General features: G+C 33.4%; 8 protein-coding genes across 8 annotated transcripts; 5 read left to right on the top strand and 3 right to left on the bottom strand.

The window, feature by feature from the left end:
* Window positions 1–860: 860 nt before the first annotated feature.
* On the top strand, window positions 861–1397 carry NAEGRDRAFT_65251 (uncharacterized protein; the record flags this gene model as incomplete). The annotated part of the gene is made up of 1 exon (XM_002679547.1): window positions 861–1397. The coding sequence occupies one exon, from the start codon at window positions 861–863 to the stop codon at window positions 1395–1397; it is 537 nt and encodes a 178-aa protein (XP_002679593.1).
* A 780-nt stretch (window positions 1398–2177) lies between these two features.
* Window positions 2178–3187, top strand: NAEGRDRAFT_31983 (uncharacterized protein; the record flags this gene model as incomplete). Its single annotated transcript, XM_002679546.1, has 4 exons — window positions 2178–2298; window positions 2445–2715; window positions 2777–3052; window positions 3100–3187. Coding segments are annotated over 4 exons (756 nt in total), but the record flags the coding sequence as incomplete, so codon positions are not given.
* A 1269-nt stretch (window positions 3188–4456) lies between these two features.
* NAEGRDRAFT_57483 (uncharacterized protein) lies at window positions 4457–7416 on the bottom strand (the record flags this gene model as incomplete). The annotated part of the gene is made up of 3 exons (XM_002679432.1): window positions 4457–6108; window positions 6430–6516; window positions 6873–7416. The coding sequence occupies 3 exons, from the start codon at window positions 7414–7416 to the stop codon at window positions 4490–4492; spliced, it is 2250 nt and encodes a 749-aa protein (XP_002679478.1). The 3' UTR covers window positions 4457–4489.
* Window positions 7417–7431: 15 nt separating this feature from the next.
* Window positions 7432–10231, bottom strand: NAEGRDRAFT_57482 (RCC1 domain-containing protein; the record flags this gene model as incomplete). Its single annotated transcript, XM_002679431.1, has 1 exon — window positions 7432–10231. One exon carries the CDS (start codon window positions 10229–10231, stop codon window positions 7568–7570), a length of 2664 nt encoding a protein of 887 aa, XP_002679477.1. The 3' UTR covers window positions 7432–7567.
* Window positions 10232–10962: 731 nt separating this feature from the next.
* Window positions 10963–11811, top strand: NAEGRDRAFT_3276 (uncharacterized protein; the record flags this gene model as incomplete). The annotated part of the gene is made up of 1 exon (XM_002679545.1): window positions 10963–11811. A coding segment is annotated over one exon (849 nt), but the record flags the coding sequence as incomplete, so codon positions are not given.
* A 1501-nt stretch (window positions 11812–13312) lies between these two features.
* Window positions 13313–14044, bottom strand: NAEGRDRAFT_65245 (uncharacterized protein; the record flags this gene model as incomplete). The annotated part of the gene is made up of 1 exon (XM_002679430.1): window positions 13313–14044. The coding sequence occupies one exon, from the start codon at window positions 14042–14044 to the stop codon at window positions 13313–13315; it is 732 nt and encodes a 243-aa protein (XP_002679476.1).
* Window positions 14045–14424: 380 nt separating this feature from the next.
* On the top strand, window positions 14425–16073 carry NAEGRDRAFT_65244 (uncharacterized protein; the record flags this gene model as incomplete). Its single annotated transcript, XM_002679544.1, has 3 exons — window positions 14425–14812; window positions 14855–15650; window positions 15710–16073. 3 exons carry the CDS (start codon window positions 14425–14427, stop codon window positions 16071–16073), a joined length of 1548 nt encoding a protein of 515 aa, XP_002679590.1.
* A 334-nt stretch (window positions 16074–16407) lies between these two features.
* Window positions 16408–18120, top strand: NAEGRDRAFT_57481 (uncharacterized protein). The gene has a single exon (XM_002679543.1). It carries the CDS (start codon window positions 16547–16549, stop codon window positions 17918–17920), a length of 1374 nt encoding a protein of 457 aa, XP_002679589.1. The 5' UTR covers window positions 16408–16546; the 3' UTR covers window positions 17921–18120.
* The last annotated feature ends 3 nt before the right edge of the window (window positions 18121–18123 follow it).

Raw genomic sequence — 18123 nt, 5'->3', positions numbered from 1 at the left:
CTCCTTAATTACCTGCTTGGTGTATTCTGTATCATTCACGCGCCAAAAAAGTGTACATCAATGGCGGGATGATGGATTCGCAAAAAAGGTAAAATTGTAGAATTGTTTTTCAGCTTCAACACGCACATTGTGTAGCAGAATATTTTGGTGATTTGATGTTGTCGTATTCAAAATAATACTATATAAAAATAGTATCAGAGGTACAATTTAGATGTGTGTCTATTCCTAGAATGAAATGAATCATTATTCTTAATGCTTCACAATTTTGAAATCGTCTTCATTGTATTGATGATGTGATGAATCGGATTGAATTTCTTCCTCCTCGTGTTGGGATGGATCTTTTTCTATTGAGGAATTAGCTGTGATATCAATTAAAGAATTGATATCTTCATCATTAAATACTTCCTCATTTCCTGAGAGACTTGATGAAGAATTACTTGGGGATGATTTATCAGGAATCATTCCATTATTGTTATTGATTAAATTATTGGAAGATTCCTTTCCAATAATTCGTCTATTGGTGCAATTCATTCAATTTTTTTCATCATATTTTTCCTTAATTTTTTAAACATAACTGTGAAACGTTCAATATTGGCGCCAAAAAACAATATTAAGGACGTTATATTAAGATGATTATCACAAACAGAATAAATTATTGATTTTCCTTCCCATTAAGCCATGATTAGAACCTAACAGTAACACTAATAAAAATCTATTAATCGGGGTGATCAAATTCTTGCGATGAATTCCAAGCTAAAACTCCTTCAACTTGGAATTGAATTAGATTTCAAATTCCACTCACAATTAGACTTTTAAACCTTCCACTTCAAATCAAATTTTGAAAAAACAAATTCATAAAAATGTCTCAACAACAACAAAATTACAACGATCAATCAAAGGGTATTCAACAACAACAACCTTCCTATGATACCGGAGCTGTTCAATATGGTGCTATTAATCCTAATGTCCCAACAACAACAAATACCACCACAACTGCAACAACTTCACAACCACAAACCTATCAACCAGTACCATATTATTCACCAATTGCTCAACAAGAAGGAACCTATACAGCCAATCAACCATTCTATAATGCTCAACCTGTTATTTATACTCAACCTGTGACTTATCAACAACCAACTTCCTATCAAACAGTGACTAATACAAGCACTGCCTTGTTAACGAATTATGATGTCAAGGAAGAAAATGATGCCAAACTTTTATTAATTATTGGTTTATTTATTGGTCTCGTGTGGTTAATTTGTTACTTTAAATTTAGAAGATCAAGCAATCCAAGAGCTCAAGCCTACGCCAGAACATCGGGTATTCTCTTCTTTGTACAATTCTTCTTGAGTTTAGCATTAGGTGTTGCTCTCTCTATTTCCATGAGTGTTTAATTCCCTTCCCTGTTTGTAAATAAAAACCACCAAAAATCATCAATTTAACACTTTTCACAAATACTATTCAAATATTATTTATATGTTAATAATATTTAATTGTAATATTGTAATATTCATCATCACTTCATGAATTTTCCACATTAAAACACAAAGGACATATTAAATAGGACAATTTATCATTACTGTGAGCAATAATTAATCAAAAAAAATGGTTTTTCAAACTCTCCTTTCCAATCCGAGAAAGTTTTACTTCTCATTGGGTGCAATTAATTGTGCCATTGCTGTTGCTACTGGTGCATTCGGAGCTCATGGATTGAAGAATTTCGAACCACGTAGAATTGAACAATGGAAAACTGGAGCACAATATCATTTTCTTCATGGTCTCGGATTGATGGCCATCAGTCAAATCGGTAGAAATCATCACGTGGTTGGATCATTGTTATCAACTGGAATTATTTTATTTAGTGGAAGTTTGTATGCTTTGGTTTTGACTGATAAAACTGTAAGTCTGATTTGTATTTAGTGGAATTAGAATTGATTGAATTTATTATTATGGATTTAATATATTCGAAATGATGATGATTATTGAATATTTCAAAGAAACTTGGAGCTATTACTCCAATTGGTGGAGTTGCCTTCATTGCTGGTTGGTTGGCTATGGCTATGGCTGGATTGTAAATTATTTTCCCTAAGATTACATTATTTGGTTACTAATTTCACATTTTACAATTTAATTCATTGTAATCTCTGTAATATTTAATAAAAAAATCAAAAAAAATGAAAGTAGTCGCCTTGGTCAGTGGTGGTAAAGATTCATGCTACAATATGGTCAAATGTGTCCAACACGGACATGAAATTGTTTGTCTTGCAAACTTGAGACCTCCTAACATTCAAGTTCGTACGTTTTTTAAATACTATTTAAATAGTATTTACTATTTCCGATACATATTATGATCATCAAACTACATTTAATTCCTTTTGGAAAAATAATTAAAAATTCGTGATGAAAAATTTGTGATGAAAAAAATGAATTTTTGAAAATAGAGGAACTTGATAGTTGGATGTTTCAAACTGTTGGTCATAATGTAATTTCTGCAATTGCTGAATGTATGGAATTACCTTTATTTATTGGAGAATTGAGTGGATCTTCATTACAAACTACATTGGAATATGATGATCATAAAAAGTCAATTGAAGATGAGGTGGAGAATTTGTATAATTTATTGAAGAGAGTTAAGGATGAAATGCCTGAAGTTGGAGCAGTTTCTTGTGGAGCTATATTTTCAGATTATCAAAGATTTAGAGTGGAGAATGTGTAAGTGTTGAATTGTGAATAATTTGAAATTGATTCGAATGTTATTTTGTGGAATTTACAGTTGTTCTCGTTTAGGATTGGTTTCTTTGAGCTATTTGTGGAGAAAACCTCAAGAGGAATTGTTGGATGAAATGATTAAAGCTGGGATGAACTGTGTATTGATCAAGACTGCCTCTATGGGTTTATTCCCTAAAAAACATTTGGGTAAAACTCTTGCAGAATTACAACCAACATTTATGAAACTCAAAGATAGTGCTGGATTGAATGTTTGTGGAGAGGGAGGAGAATATGAGAGTTTAACCTTGGATTGTCCACTTTTCAAGAAGAGAATTGTCATGTGAGTAGTACTAATTATTTATTATGAATAGAATTGACAAAATACAGAGATAAGAGTGAAATTGTAATGATTTCTGAAGATGATATGGGCGGAGTTGGTCATCTTTTAATTTCTGAATTCCATGTTGAAAATAAGCTCGATTATCAACCTCCAACTTGTCAAAAATCAACCAATATTGCCATCTTTATGCAAGACACCAACGCTGTGAATTCATTGCAAAGTAATTCTAATTTGGATCATTTGAAGAGTCTTGTTGAAATTAAGATTGAGGAAACCACTGACAAACTCTGTTATGTAGTTGGTCGTTGCAATGTTGATCAAAAGTATGATCCAGCTCTTGAATTGTTTGCCATTTTCCAAAAATTGAGTGAATTAGCTCCAGACATGGCTCAACAAATGGTTCATTGTGTTTTACAAATTTCAGGAATGAATTGTTTTGGTAGTGTCAATCAAGCATATTGTCACTTCTTCTCGAATGGACTCAATAGACCAAGTAGAGTCTGTATTGCCAATAACTTTGTTAATCCAAATCAACAAATTGCCATTGAATGTTTGCTCGATAGAAAGAAGATTAATCCTTCGAGTGTTTATTCAAATTCTTCATTGTTTGTTCAAAGTGTTTCAGAGTGGGCTCCTTCATGTATTGGTCCGTATGCTCAAGCTACTTCCCAAGAAAAATTGTTGAGACTTGCTGGACAAATTGCCTTCATTCCAGAAAGTATGGAACTGATTATTTCTTCAAATATTGAAGAAGCTTTGGATTTACAAACTGGTCAATCTCTCAAAAATATTAATCAAGTTTTAGATGGAATGAGAGAGAGTCGTATTGAAGATTGTTTCAGATGTCTCACTTACTTGAATTTTGGAAAATTGCCTGATTTGCAAAAAGCACAAGAAATTGTTCAAAATTCATTCAAAACTCATGCTAGCAAACTTTTATCCAATAACAAGTGCCTCATGCAAACAGTTTTTGTTCCTGACCTTCCAAGAGGAGCTCTTGTCGAGATACACGTATTTGGTTACATGAAGAATTTACCAATTGACTATGAAGAAATTTATGGTTATGATGACGATGACTTTAAGGAACAAATTACACTCTCAGCTGCAGAACAACATGTCTTGTCTGAAAATGTTAAGGCCACTTGCCAGACTGTTATCGCTTCTCCACTTGCTTCTATCACAACTATTTTACTTACTTCAGAGAATAAGGAGAATTTTGACCTTGGTCAACTTGCAAACCTCATTCCAAAGAAAAAGATTGATATTGTTAGAGTCTTCTCTCCAAGCAGCCAAGTCATCCAAAACATTCAACAAATCCTCTCTCCTTTAGCTTCACAATCTGCTATTTCACCTTACTTGGTATCATGTATTGGAGGTGAAAACAATTTTGCATTATTAGAAATTGAATCATTGAGTTTCAAATAGAGTTTTAATAAATTAATCAACAAATTGAAGATAGAATCTCAGGTTTGTCCATTGTTCATCAATCTTCTTTTCATCAAGCAATGTAGAATGAATAAACCATGTTTGATAATCCATCAATACTGTAAGATTTACAGACTTGGTACTATCGTCTACTCTCAGTCTAGAACTATCAACCTTGATTGTTGTACCAGTGTATGTATCGAATGGTGTAGATCCTGACATTTTTCTCTTCTTTCTATATGGTTCATCATCGTCATCTGAACCAGCATCGTCATCATTATCAATGTGAACTTTAAATCTGCCATCTATTGGACTCAGAGTTCCAGATGTTATTGTTGCTTTGAATATGATACCTTGTTTACATCTATAGTTTACACTGTTCACCGATACAGTAAATTCAACTTGTTGATCATTTAGGAATGAATACAATGAAGTAACTTTTGCATCGAATGGGAATTTACAACAAGTTGTGGCATATCTTACAAGGGTTGATAAATCATTGATACACCCAGTACCAGGTGGACACAAAGCAGTAATTCTTTCATTAATATCCTCAACTTCTAGGGCCTTTACAACATCAATCTTCTTATTTAATTTTTGGGGTGGATTTCCTCCGTGAGACTCGTATCTATTCACAATTGTAACCAAGTCAGAATCATCTGAACTCTTTAACTTGACTGCACTATTGATTAGACTTGTTATTTCATTAATTTTTGGTATCTTAGTTTCACATTTAGTTTTTAGTATAAGTACGTCGTTGGATTCGAAACATTCTTTGGTTTGATTGACAAGAACACATCTCTTAATATATTTTCTATGATCATCAAGTAATCTACCAATAACACTCTTCTTTTTCATACCATATAAATCAACAGCATGAACATAAAACCCAGTTCTTCTCAAATCATCCACGGTTGACTTTTTCTTTTTCTTATCATGACTTAAATATAAAGGTTCTACAATTACTACAATTCCAAAATATGGATTAAAATCCACAACATGTTTCACAATCACATTTTCTCTAATAGAGTGAATTAAAGGATTTCTCCATTGTGCTACAAATGGATATTTAACTCCATGTTGCACATAATATTTAATCCTTTCTTGTTCCTCAGTAATTGAAAGTCCAGTCAATATTTCATCCAATCGTTGTTCATTAGTTACATCCTCTTGTGCCAAAGTTGGAAATTCTGTTGGTTCTTGTTTATCATCATCATAAACTTCATATGAATCTTGTTCCTCTTCAATGGCTTCTTCTTTTGGCATTACTTTATGACCATAACTAACTGATGGTTGTTGTGGTGTATGAAGTGGTGGAGGTGGTGCTCCAAGTGGATTCAACATTCCGAGAAGAGAAAGTGATCCGTTAGAACCTAGAGGATGAGCAATTGGTGGAATTGAAACGCCATAGAGAGGATTCATTGTATGCATTGGATTCAAAGACATGGAAAGAAGTGGACTCAAGAGGAAATTAGGTTGAAGCATAGATTGAGGATGACCGTTATTCATCATGATGGGTGTTGTATTATGATTAGAGGATGAACCTGCCACTGATCCGACTACATGATTAGAGCCTGAATCAAATTCACCGAATAGACTTTGTTGTGCCATTTCTTCCTCTTCAACGGCACCTAACAATAAATCATCATCTTCGTTTTGCATTTTTTTAATTCGTTAATTTTACTTCTTTTCAATGATTTATTGTTGTGTGGATATTTGATGATTAGAATTAATCTAAATGATATACACCATAATGATTTGTGTATCATCAATTTTTACAAATATAATTTCACATCAATTAATTTAATTTTTAGTTTTATGTCCTTGTTTGTGTGTCGTGTGAATTGTGATGTTAAAAAACTAGTATATTTACTCTTCCTTTGCTTCAGCAGGAACGGAAGTCATTTCAGATAACTTTTGCTTGGTAGCTTCAAAGATTGTATCTTCCTTACCCAGTGATTGAACTTGTAAATAATTGAGAACTCGTTTCTTGACAGCAGCATCCAAACTACTTTCAACTTCTTGGAAAGCATCAAAAACTGTGGTCAAAATTGGTGCTGGGCATGAAATACTGACTGATTTTGGTTGTTTATCAAACAATTCAACAACCTTTTCTTTAGAAACTTCCTTTTCCTTCAACAAAGTATAAATGGATTCATAATCTTCAGTAGTAGGAACCAAGTTCAAATGACCTGCCTTGAATTCATTGAACAATGCAATAGCAGTTTCAGTATCATTGTGTTCATTAACAAGTTTAGTTATAAATCCGAAAAATAATTTCTTTGTGAGTGGTTGAGCAAGCTTGGATGAACCAGAGTTTTTGATAACTATTCCGTATATCATGGTAATAAATCCATAGATGATATTTAGAAAATTTCCCATACAAAATACTTACGTTCAATAGATGTTTGTGGGTGATTTTCATCATACTTTTCCATAGCTTCAAGGATGGCTTCAGTGCTTTGAGCAGTGAATTTTATCCTTCTCAAACACAAAGTTCTCCAATAACGCATAGCATAATTAAAGTCGTCGGCACTTTGAACGGTGGCGAGCATATCAAGGAATTGTTGAGCAGAAGGTCTCTTACGAGAATTCTTGAATTCTAACATATTCTTTTGATATAATTCTTGAGTTGGTGTTGAAGGAGTCCAGGCAAAGCTTTGACTACGTTCAGCATTTGAACGATAAGCAGCCTTGGACTTATCAGAGAGTTTGGAAACTTTTTTCTCTTGTTCTAACTTCTTTTGATAGTGAAGTTTACCTCTAATATAAATGTGTTTAGAACCGAATCTCTTTTGATTGTTGTTGGTACATTCGGTGAGAAGATTTGATTGTGTTGTAGTAGTTGCGAGAGAGAAGGAGAGAAGAGGTTGGTGAGAAAAGGTTCCTAAACAAGATGGAGCAACCTTTTGTGAGGTAAAGCTAAGAAGTTTCTTCATTTTTTAGAGAGAATTACAAAATTTTATTTTTTATTTTTATTTTGTTTTAATTGGACTCGCAAAGTAAGGGAAGAGCTTGTTTGCAGGAATGTTGTTGAGGAATGTTTTTGGAATGATGATAATTTGTTTGGTGAGAAGTATGTAAATCTTCCTACAAGGAAACTCTGTTTTGGATACATGTAATCTTCAAGAGTTGTTCCTTTGATAGGAAATTTAAAATGTCGTGCTTGTAAATCAAGAGAATTTCCTTCCATTTGTTGGCACAAAAGTTTAGGCATTCCGTTTCAATGATGGAGTAATTATAAGGTTGCAAGTGTGATTCCTCTTCTTGAATTAGATTTCTGAAAATTCCAAAGCCAATCATTGAAGGACTCTCAGTTGGTGTAGATTTCTTTTCTCTGTTGACAACCTTTGTAATGACATTCATAATGTTCTCGATACAGAGCCCTCTACAAACAAAGTCTTTACATGTTTCAAATAGAGGACTTTTTTCAGACATTCCCATAGCTTCCCAAAGTAACATGAGTGTGAGTGCATTTTTTGTTGTGATTTCAATTCTTCCAGTATAAAGATATTTCAATAATGATTTCAAATTAATGAAATCCTCGAATGTAATATCTTCATTTTTCTTAAATATAGTGAAGAGACAGCTTACGTCAATTTCATTGATTGTAGCTGCTTGAAATCCGTACTTTTTCATATTAAAATAATTGCTTCGTGTTTCAAGAATTGATTTGTGACAATAGACAACAAATCCTCTAGATTTGTCTAGCACGATTTGTAAATCAGAGAGCTGTGGTGAGTCGAAAATTTCTGAAACAATTTCTGGAATAGTTTGAGGAAGAGATTCTTGAACTTCACTGAGTGATCTACATTCCAATAGATTTGGATCTTCTAGCTTTGCTATTTCAACTAAAATGCTTTGTTTGAGAAAGCTTGAGTTCTTAATTTTACAGAAGCTATTCTCTACAATATATTGTTTACAAAAGCTTAGAGCATGGTGCCAAAAAGCTGATAATGGTGACTCCTCCTTAGGATACTTTCTATTCAATATGTATTGGATGGTGTCATACACATTTTCTTCGTTAGTTCTTATTATTGATTCATTGAGAACAAGGTTAGTAAGACTTTCATCTTGCACATTATTTACAGTCATCCACTCAAGAACATCAATCAAGCTGTCAATCTGTAGGGATGGTTCAATGAATGTATTGAAATAAATCCAATCTATCAAATATAATAAACTATCTTTGGATTTTGGTGCCTTTGACTTGTTGTAACTCAGCAGTTCTGGTCTTCTTTTAGAAAGAATATACAAAGGAATTTTCACTGAAAAGTCTTTGGATGCAGTAAATATTTGTAAATCCCAGACATTACTACTCGATCTTAGCTTGATTAAGTCTTCGTGGAGCTGCACTTCATCTTCAACAGGAGCTACCAAAGGTTGAGAAAATATAATACTATGAGAATGACCACAACAAATGGCAACAATCTTCTTGTCAAACAATTCCTTTGTTTCAATCTCTTGGCAAATATAGTTGTTTAAACCAATGCCGAACTGATTGGACGAGGATCTTCCAAAGCCAAATATTCTATTCCTCTTAGTGACAGCAAGGCAGTGGTTGTAGCCACATTCCATAATACTGAATTCGTCATTTGATGCTATTTGAGTAGTAAGAGGAACTTCTGTCAACACTGAACTGTATGCCTTATTTACAGAAAGAATATTTTGATCATTGATACCGGCATAGAAGAGTGCTCTTGGTGTAATGACATATGAGCCATTGTTATTACATTTGATATCTATAATTTCATTGGAGCAATTCAATTCTACCTGAGAGAGTCTGTTTCTATTTCTTGTTGAACCAATTGCTGTTTGGCCATAGTATGAGCACCCTGAGGAATAGAGAGATTTAGCACCAGTCTGTACATTTCTTATTAGAATGAATGTATGATTTAACCCACATTCAATCTTCTCAATTTCGTTATCTTGCATTGAGATTGTCTTATCAATTGGGACTTTTACAAATTTTGGATAGAAAGTTGTGGATTCATAATCATCAAGTTCCTTTCTTTCATCTACATTTTTGGTATTATTGGAAAATCCATTGTGTGATCTTATGGAGGATTTAGAAAGGCATAATTGTCCAAATGTATCGTCACCAATAGCATAGAGCTCATTGTCTGTTGTTTGAGCAAAGAAGTGTTTCCCACCACCATTCGAAACATATTTAATTGGTTTATCGAATGGAATTTCTTGTAGGAGACACTTTGGATCGAGAGCTCTCTTTTCCTGATCTAAATAAACTACCATCTCGTTTCCTCTCAAACTGTACATCTTCCCATTAGATAACAGGACAAACATTGAGTGTCTACATGTCACAATTTGCACAATTGAATTATCAGTCTCTGAAAACACTGGAACCTTATGAAGAGTCTGCACGGAGTCCTTTAAAACATGGCCACACAGAAATATCTCCTTGTAGTTATGAAATATAACACCTTCACTGTAAGGAGTTGAGACAAAGACGATGTTGTTCTGATTGGTTTTTTGTAAGAACTTCGGAATGGCACCATACTGAATAGGAGGAGTGATTTTCTTGTCGTCAGAGTTGGTTGATTGATCCTTGTTCGAGGAATCGGTTGTTTGAGTGGTATTTGTTTTGCCACTCGATGATTGTTTGGATGGAAAGTACAATTCAACTAGAGAGGTTTTAATTAGAGGTTGGTTAGCAGATATTTGAGAGGTAAACTCAATACCACTTCCTCCACAGATAAACATATCCAGTTCTTGATCGTAATTCAATTTGATCATTTCAAAGCCTTTGAGAAAAAACAATGATTACCAATTACTAAACTATTAAACACAATCAAAGAGTTGATTTAAAAAAGGCTGTACGCTCGAATTCTAATGATTCCTTCCTGAATAAACAATGTTTTGAAATACAAGTCTCAATCTCCCGAAGCCTGGCTTTATTTTGTCTTGTTCAACAAGGAGGTGGTGGTTGAGAGATGTTTTTTTCAATGAATTTGTTCAATTTGAAATCTATTTTTAAAGATCAGGGGCCAATCCAAATGTTTTGTAACGTGTATTATTTGTACAATTACTATTTGTGAAGACAATTATCCAATGTTTATAATTTCCTTTTGCATTGTTGAGGACAAATGTGAAAACAATGTTATTTGTCAATTTTGCCTTCCTTTTGAAATCTATTTTTCAAATAATTCAAAATTTTGACTAGTTACAATCAATTTGCTCCTTAAGAATCAATTAATAGATTACAATCAATTTTCAATTAGCTCTAATTGAAATTAATCTCCAACTCAATTTTGATTGAATATCAAGCAACAAACATTAGAGCGAAAAGCTTTGAGAATCAAGAGACAAATAAAGGCGCCAAATCAAGAGCTCCATCTCAAACCCTAAAAAAAATGCAAGAAAATCAAACAAGTCTTCCTCTCGGTCTCGGTCCTGACGCAGCTAAAGCTTCGGAAATTTTACAAAATGAAAGTAAAATGGTAGAGAATGTATTGAAATTCGTGTCGGGAGGAGTGGCTGGTACCTTCTCGACACTGCTTACACAACCGATGGATGTCATCAAGACAAATATGATTTTACGAGCTGATGCTTTTGCAAAGAGTGAAAGAGTTCATCCAAGAGAAACAATGATGACGACAGCAAGACATATTTATAAAGAACAAGGAATTAAAGGATTATATAGAGGAACCATACCAACATTTATTAGAGTTGCTCCTGGATCATTGCTCTATTACAACATGTTAAGCTATTTGAAAGAAATGACAATCACAGCCAAGACACATTCTATTGATGCTTTGGCAAAGAGTCGACTTTCACCAACAGAGAGTTTTTTAATTGCAGCATTTAGTAGAGGATTGACAGGAGTAATTTTGTGTCCGATAACAGTTGTTAAAACAAGATTAGAATTTATGGAAAACAATAGAGGAGTTTTGGAGACATTTTCACATATTGCAAAGAATGAAGGTTTAAGAGGATTCTTTTCAGGATTATTTGCTACCTTAGTGCGAGATATCCCAAATGCTGGATTGAACTTTTTGTTTTATAATCAAACAAGATATGCACTTACAAATACATTCTACAAGGGAAGAGAGAAGGAGATGGAAACAAGCCCGTTCATTACAATGCCTAGTGGCGCTGTTGGAGGTGTTCTTTCATCAGTTATTACACATCCATTTGATATGATTAGAACAAGATTGCAACTTGAACCAAGTTCAAATACAAAAGCATATAATGGAGTAATTCACGCATTGGTTACAATCACTAAGAACGAAGGATTCAGAACTCTATTCAGAGGTGTAAGCCCAAGAATTATGAAAAGAGCTTTTGCTTCTGGGTTGAGTTGGACAATATTAGAATTTTTATATGTTGCTTCAGCGTCTATTTCAAAGTAATATTCGATTAATGTATATGTTACATTATCTATGAAATCAAAAATTTGAGTCGAATGTCCAATGGCTAGATTGGAGAAGTTAAATTCAATTTTCAACTTGGATTGCACCTCAGTTTGATAAGGAGGTTTTAATCCATCCAGATTTTATTAAATCTAAGGAGTTTATTATGTACATTAATGTTGTGGTAGTTTCATATTGTTTTGAGAGTTACACCTCTTCTTGATGTTGGTCTTCCTCACCAACATGTGGCTGCATGTGAGATTTAGCATGTTGAGGAAAGCAAAATGTTGGATAAATCACTTGTTCATCGCCCGTTGTTTGGTTTGGTTGGTAAGGATTAGAATGGCCTGGTTGTGATAATTGTTGTGGAGGTGTGAATGATCATATCTGGCTGAAGGTCGAAAGTGTCGATAGGTAAGTCAATCTTTGACATTCTCACTAATTTTCTAATACCTATTGGAATGAAAGTTAAGCCAACAATCACAAAGATAAATCCTGTAATTGCTATTGGAAGGATAATTGACAAGCTATTAGGAATACAGTTGTTTTCACATGTTCCAGCAATGCATCCAATAACTATGCTGGCCACTGCCTCCACCAAACCAATGAATAACATGAGTAGGCCCACAACAATGATTGTAATTGGTTTGTTTCTATTACCAACAACTTTTCTAGACATGCTCGTTCTGGACATTCTTCTGGAGACAATAAATGGTTCTTGAGAATCAGTTCTGTTGTGTGGAAATCTAACTTGGCTTTTCATAGTTTTGAGTTTAGTGTTTTTTTATGAACGAAAATGAATTGAAGAGCGCTAGTTGTTTCTTTTTTAATTTCCTCTTCTTTAGTACTACCTAAAAATGTGTTAATGGTCGTTGTAAAGTATGGATTTCAACAAAATCAAAAAGAGCGCCAGTTTTTTTGTTAGGTCTACAAACTCCAAGATTGGATTGTACTCAAATTGTGAATGATTAGCAAGTCCAACAAAAATCTATTTCCAATTGATAATTGAACAACAAGTATTCGTTGGTGTAATTACAATTCGATGAGTGCTTTATCTCTATTTTGCAAGGTCTTACTCGTTAGATGCAATACCTTAGCTTACTATTTTTTAGCCACAGGACAGTTAGACAATCAATAATTGAAAGAATTACAAATCATGGTTGAACTTGAAGATAATTGGATTCAAGATCCCTCCACTTGTAATGACATTTACATTATCATGTCCTCATATGAAAAAGTAAATTATCAAGATGAAAAGAAATCTCAACTTTACTCCGAATGAAGATATCCAAATAATAATTTAATAATTTATTCTAAAAGTCTTCTTCTTCTATCATCATCATGATTGTAAAATTGCTAACATCATCCTCATCTTCCTCTTCATCCTCATACCCTATTTCTGGTATCGACACTTCCTCAATCGTTGATAGAATAAAACTCAAATTTGATGCACCAAATAACCTCATTATAAATGTAATACTACAACTTCTCTATTTTCCAAATCAGTAATTGGTATTGATTTAGTTTGTTGAGGTTGGTCTCCAATTATTGAAAGAGCTGTCTCTTTGTTGTACTTTTTAGCAATTGCATTCACACATTCTCTAATGAATGTGAAATGAGAAAAGACAATTACAGTGTCAACCTTTTCAAAATACTTGTTAAATAATCTGTCAATAAATTGGTCCATTCTTTTCATGAAAACGTCCCACTCTTCGAAATGTAGAGTTTGATCCTTATTATTTTCATTTTGATACCACCACTTTCCTCTTCCTTCAATTAATTTCAAATCAAAATTGTTTTCCAAAACATCCTTCAACTTTCCATTCGACAATTCCTCAAAAGTTGATCCAACATCACAACTTGATTCTTCCAATTCTGTACAATCAGGATCGAGAATAATTTTCTCTTCGCCTTTTGGTAAAGCCTGATGACTTTCCAATACACAAAAACAAGTTTGAATACATCTTGTCAATGGACTCGAAATTATTCTCTTCTCTCCATCACAATTTAATAACTTGTTCAAATCTTGGTTAAATTGTCTAACTTGTTCAAAACCTCTCTCGCTCAACTCTGAATCAATCACCCAAGGATCACTAGCAGGACAATCACTCTCACTCTCCTTGTACAATTCATTGAAAATCGATCGTCCATGTCTCACAAAAATCAAAACTCTCTTTCCTTCCTCTTGTTGTGCCATTTTTTATTCTTTTTTCATTACCCAACCAATAGCATGCGACCACTTCCTTCAATCATTGAAAATAGTAACACTTCATAGGGGATTAGTAGGATAAGAGGAGCAATAGGAAGATTTTCTCAAGTGTTACTCAAGCCTTTTATGTGTTCTTCATGTTCGTCATTCAATTTTGTGCTCCGACCTGCAAATATTCAACAGACTTTTGATTAAAAAAAATTTCCATCAAATCGAGAGGAATTTTTGTCAAGAGGCTTTTTTCGAAAGGATAAATTCAATCATCAGCTGATTATCTCGAGGGATTGTACCTGTCTGTGTATATATATTGTGTTTATTGGACATTGTGTAGAATTAATTTGTGTGTGATTGGATCATCGACATTCATCATGGGAAATACGTATGTGGGAGCAAAATCAACCTCCAATGGTGGTGGATTTTATAGACAATATGAGCATAGTTATGCTCCTACTTTTGATTCTCATACTATGGTTTTTGAAACAACGAGTAATTATTTAAATTGGAGTCAATCGACGGAAAGTGATCCACAACATGATGGAACAGTTTTTCTGGTAATGGGAAATTATCAATATGGTCAACTACTTCATAAAAGACCTAGAGATTACATGTTGAATATGCCTAGTGAGGTTTGCTCACAAACATTCTGTCACCCGATTCTACAAAGTAATGGTGTTCGTTGTTCTAATCAAAATATTAGAATGATAGAATGTGGAGTAGCTCAAACAGTTTTGATAACAATAGACAACCTTGTTTATGGTATGTTATTTCTGAATTTTAACTAGTATTAACTATTTCTAGTTTCGGGAAACAACTTTTTTGGTCAACTAGGTGTGAATCATTTGAAAACTGTTTATGAACCAGTGAGAATGGATTTTTCTTTTGATAGTCAGATTGTAGAGGTTGTTTTGAGCCAATTTCATACTTTATTCTTGACTGTTAATGGAAAAGTTTATGTCTCTGGTAATAATTATTATTCACAACTTTGCATTCCTGATAATTGGGTACTGGCACCAACACTTGTAGAAGATTTGGGGATAATTCATCACGTGTACTCTGGGTTGAGATTTACAGTCTTCCAAACAGAGGATGGTACTCTTTTATTAAATGGAGACATTGAAGAAAGCAATATGCCTGTAAATAGAAAGGAAATATTTAAACAAGAATCATCAGATCCAATAAGGAGAGTTTCTTGTGGAGATAGCCACATTATTATTTTGACTCAATCGGGTAGAGTTTTCGTTTATGGAAGAAATTATTCTGGAGCATTGGGAGTAGGAAATTTGGAAGATGTTTTTGATGAAGTTCAAGAGCTAAAGTACCAAGATATACTATCCATTCAATCAATCATTGTAGATATTCAGTGTGGTGAATCTCACACAATTTTTAAAACTCGAGATGGACAAACATATGGATGCGGATATAATACTAAAAATCAACTTGGTATCCCATCAGAAACATATGGAACTACTGTTCAAACAATAACAACTCTCAATGCCATGAATTTCACAAAGAATAAGATAACAGAAGTTAGATGTGGAAGAGAATCTACAATTTATCTGACTGATAAGAATGAAATTTTTATTTGTGGTCAACTGTGGAAAGATGAATGCTTCCAGAAAGAACCAACCAAATTTTACCATCCAATTTTTGAAGAAAGAATATTTGCAACATGGCTGTTGGAGGTTACCACATGATTATTTATTTGGAAGATAAGTTTATCAAAGACTATAACATTGAATTTGAGGATGAAAACAATCAATCCTCCAAATTGACATTGGAGAATATAACGAGTATTGAATCATTTATCGAGTCTATTGAGAAACATAGCAAACCTATCAAAAAGAAGAGAACAAATATTTACTATCTCATTTGGAATACCAACTTTAACAGGTTTGAATTTATTTGCAATATTCGAAAAGTGCCTAGCAAGTGTTTCATCAAGAGAATGACAGGCACACTAGCTGAAGTGGTTGCCAAGATTGAACCAAGCTATACTGACTCTTATCTAAACATGTAATTACAGCTGCAGTTAGATTCTCAAAGAAGATCCTTCAGAAGATAGATTGACATGGTTTTGTTCGAATAAACTATCTTTCATCATTTTCTAATATTTGAATAAATCTATCAGCACCATTTTTTGCATGTATTTTTAGATCCGAATCTACTAAGGAAGTCTGAAACAGATAGTTAAATTTTGATATCAACAAAATTAAGGAATCTCATCCTTCTCTCTACATAACGAATTGGGCATGCATTAATTCAAAAACATCATTCCTTGTCCAATCTCTTTGACTTGACTGGCATTGAAAATTACGAGACTTTTGGAATCACAAACCACCACAAAAAAATACCGTAAATTTGTTATTGAGGTTTTTCCAAGAACAATAACAGTAAAACCTTCAATTAGCTTTGAAATATCGGAAGTTTTGTTGTATATAAATTAATCAGATTTCTAGAATATTGAAGAAGGAGGGAATATAGTAATTATGGATGATGTATGGAAACGACAGTAGCTTTTTGGGAGTTTCAAGTAGTAGTAGGAGTGATTTTCGTCCCTACTCTGCCTCTTCAACACGTAGTAGTTCTTCCATGTCGAGGACCAGCTCTGCCAGTCCACAAAACAAATCTCCAATTGTATTTAAACAATTTGATAGAGGAGTGCAGTCAAAAATTGAGGCAATTGCTAATTTCAAATTAGTGAATGGATTATATAGGATTGGATTGGTGCAATTAATGATTGATTTATCTTTAATTTATTTGAGGTCTAATGCACTAAATAGTAGCCTGAACCACCTCTCCGAAGCTTTGAATTTACATACGAAATTAATTGGAGATGTTGGATATGAAAAACTGTATTATATTGAATCACCTTATTTACCATCGGAAAGCACAATTACTCCCACAAAAGGAGCAATTATACACCAATCTAAAAAGATTTCTCCAATTAAGCATGAACCATCAGTTTTAAATAGAAAAATCGAAATTTTCAGAAATAGATGTACAATAATGAGTCACACAATTTTAATAGGAATGTCAATGTGTCAACTGAAGAGAGGACAATTAGATATTGCACAAAAGATTTTACTTAAATTATTACCAATAGTTGAACAGGAGAAGCAGTACGAGATTTGCTTCTCTGCTAAATATTTATTAACCATAGTTTATCAGAAAAAAGGAGACATTTTGCCAATGAAGGAGTCACTCAAAGATATTCAGGAAACATTTAAATCGAAACTTGATTCTTCTAGGAAGGATGATGAGATTAAGAAAATGATTTTATATCTTTGGTTAAAACTGTATTTGGAAAGAAAGGATGTTGGAAATGCTCTTGATGTTGTTATAGAGTTACTCATATTGGGTGAGAATGTAGCATCTGAGGATAAGGTTTTCCATCTTTTCAAAATGATGTTATCAATAGTAGCAAAATATGGTATTCATCATGAAAAGGCTCTGCCTTTCCTCGAAAAATATCTTCCTTCTATTTTGGAGTTTAATTTTGATTCTAACCTGCCAAAGAATTACAAACGACTTTTATTTGATATTTACATTGACAGCTCTGTAATTCTGGTTCAGGTTGAGTTACTTGAGGCAGCTTACGAAGTTCTGAAAGGATTGGATATAGCTCTCCAATCAGAGAGACTAAAGTTAAGACATGAATTTGACTTTATTTCATTCCTTGAAGAAGCTGACTATCTAAGGAAATTGGGAACTGTCTGCCTTTCTTTGAACAAGTATGAAGAAGGTATCATGTGGTTAAAACGGGCTGCCATCTTGTATGCATCCAATCTAGGCAAATCGCATCAGCTCACAAAGTCGATCATCCAAAAAATTGCCCAAATCATTTATCATTTAGGGGAAAACTAGATTGATACAATTATGAATGCCACCAATCAAAAACTAGTATTATCAGACAAGAAGCAAGGATATCTAAAATTATCAGGTAAAGATAAGAGAAAGTTGAAAAGAGTTGAAAAGATTGTCAGTTGATGCATCAATGACATTCTATCAAACAAGTTACCTTAATACCCAACAAGGAGTGTCTAATAAACTATTTTGTTTATATCTAA

The sequence above is a fragment of the Naegleria gruberi genome, assembly GCF_000004985.1.
Source record: "Naegleria gruberi genomic scaffold NAEGRscaffold_13, whole genome shotgun sequence".
In the NCBI taxonomy this organism is placed as follows: domain Eukaryota; phylum Heterolobosea; class Eutetramitea; order Acrasida; family Naegleriidae; genus Naegleria; species Naegleria gruberi.
This window is presented reverse-complemented; position numbering and strand designations above follow the sequence as displayed.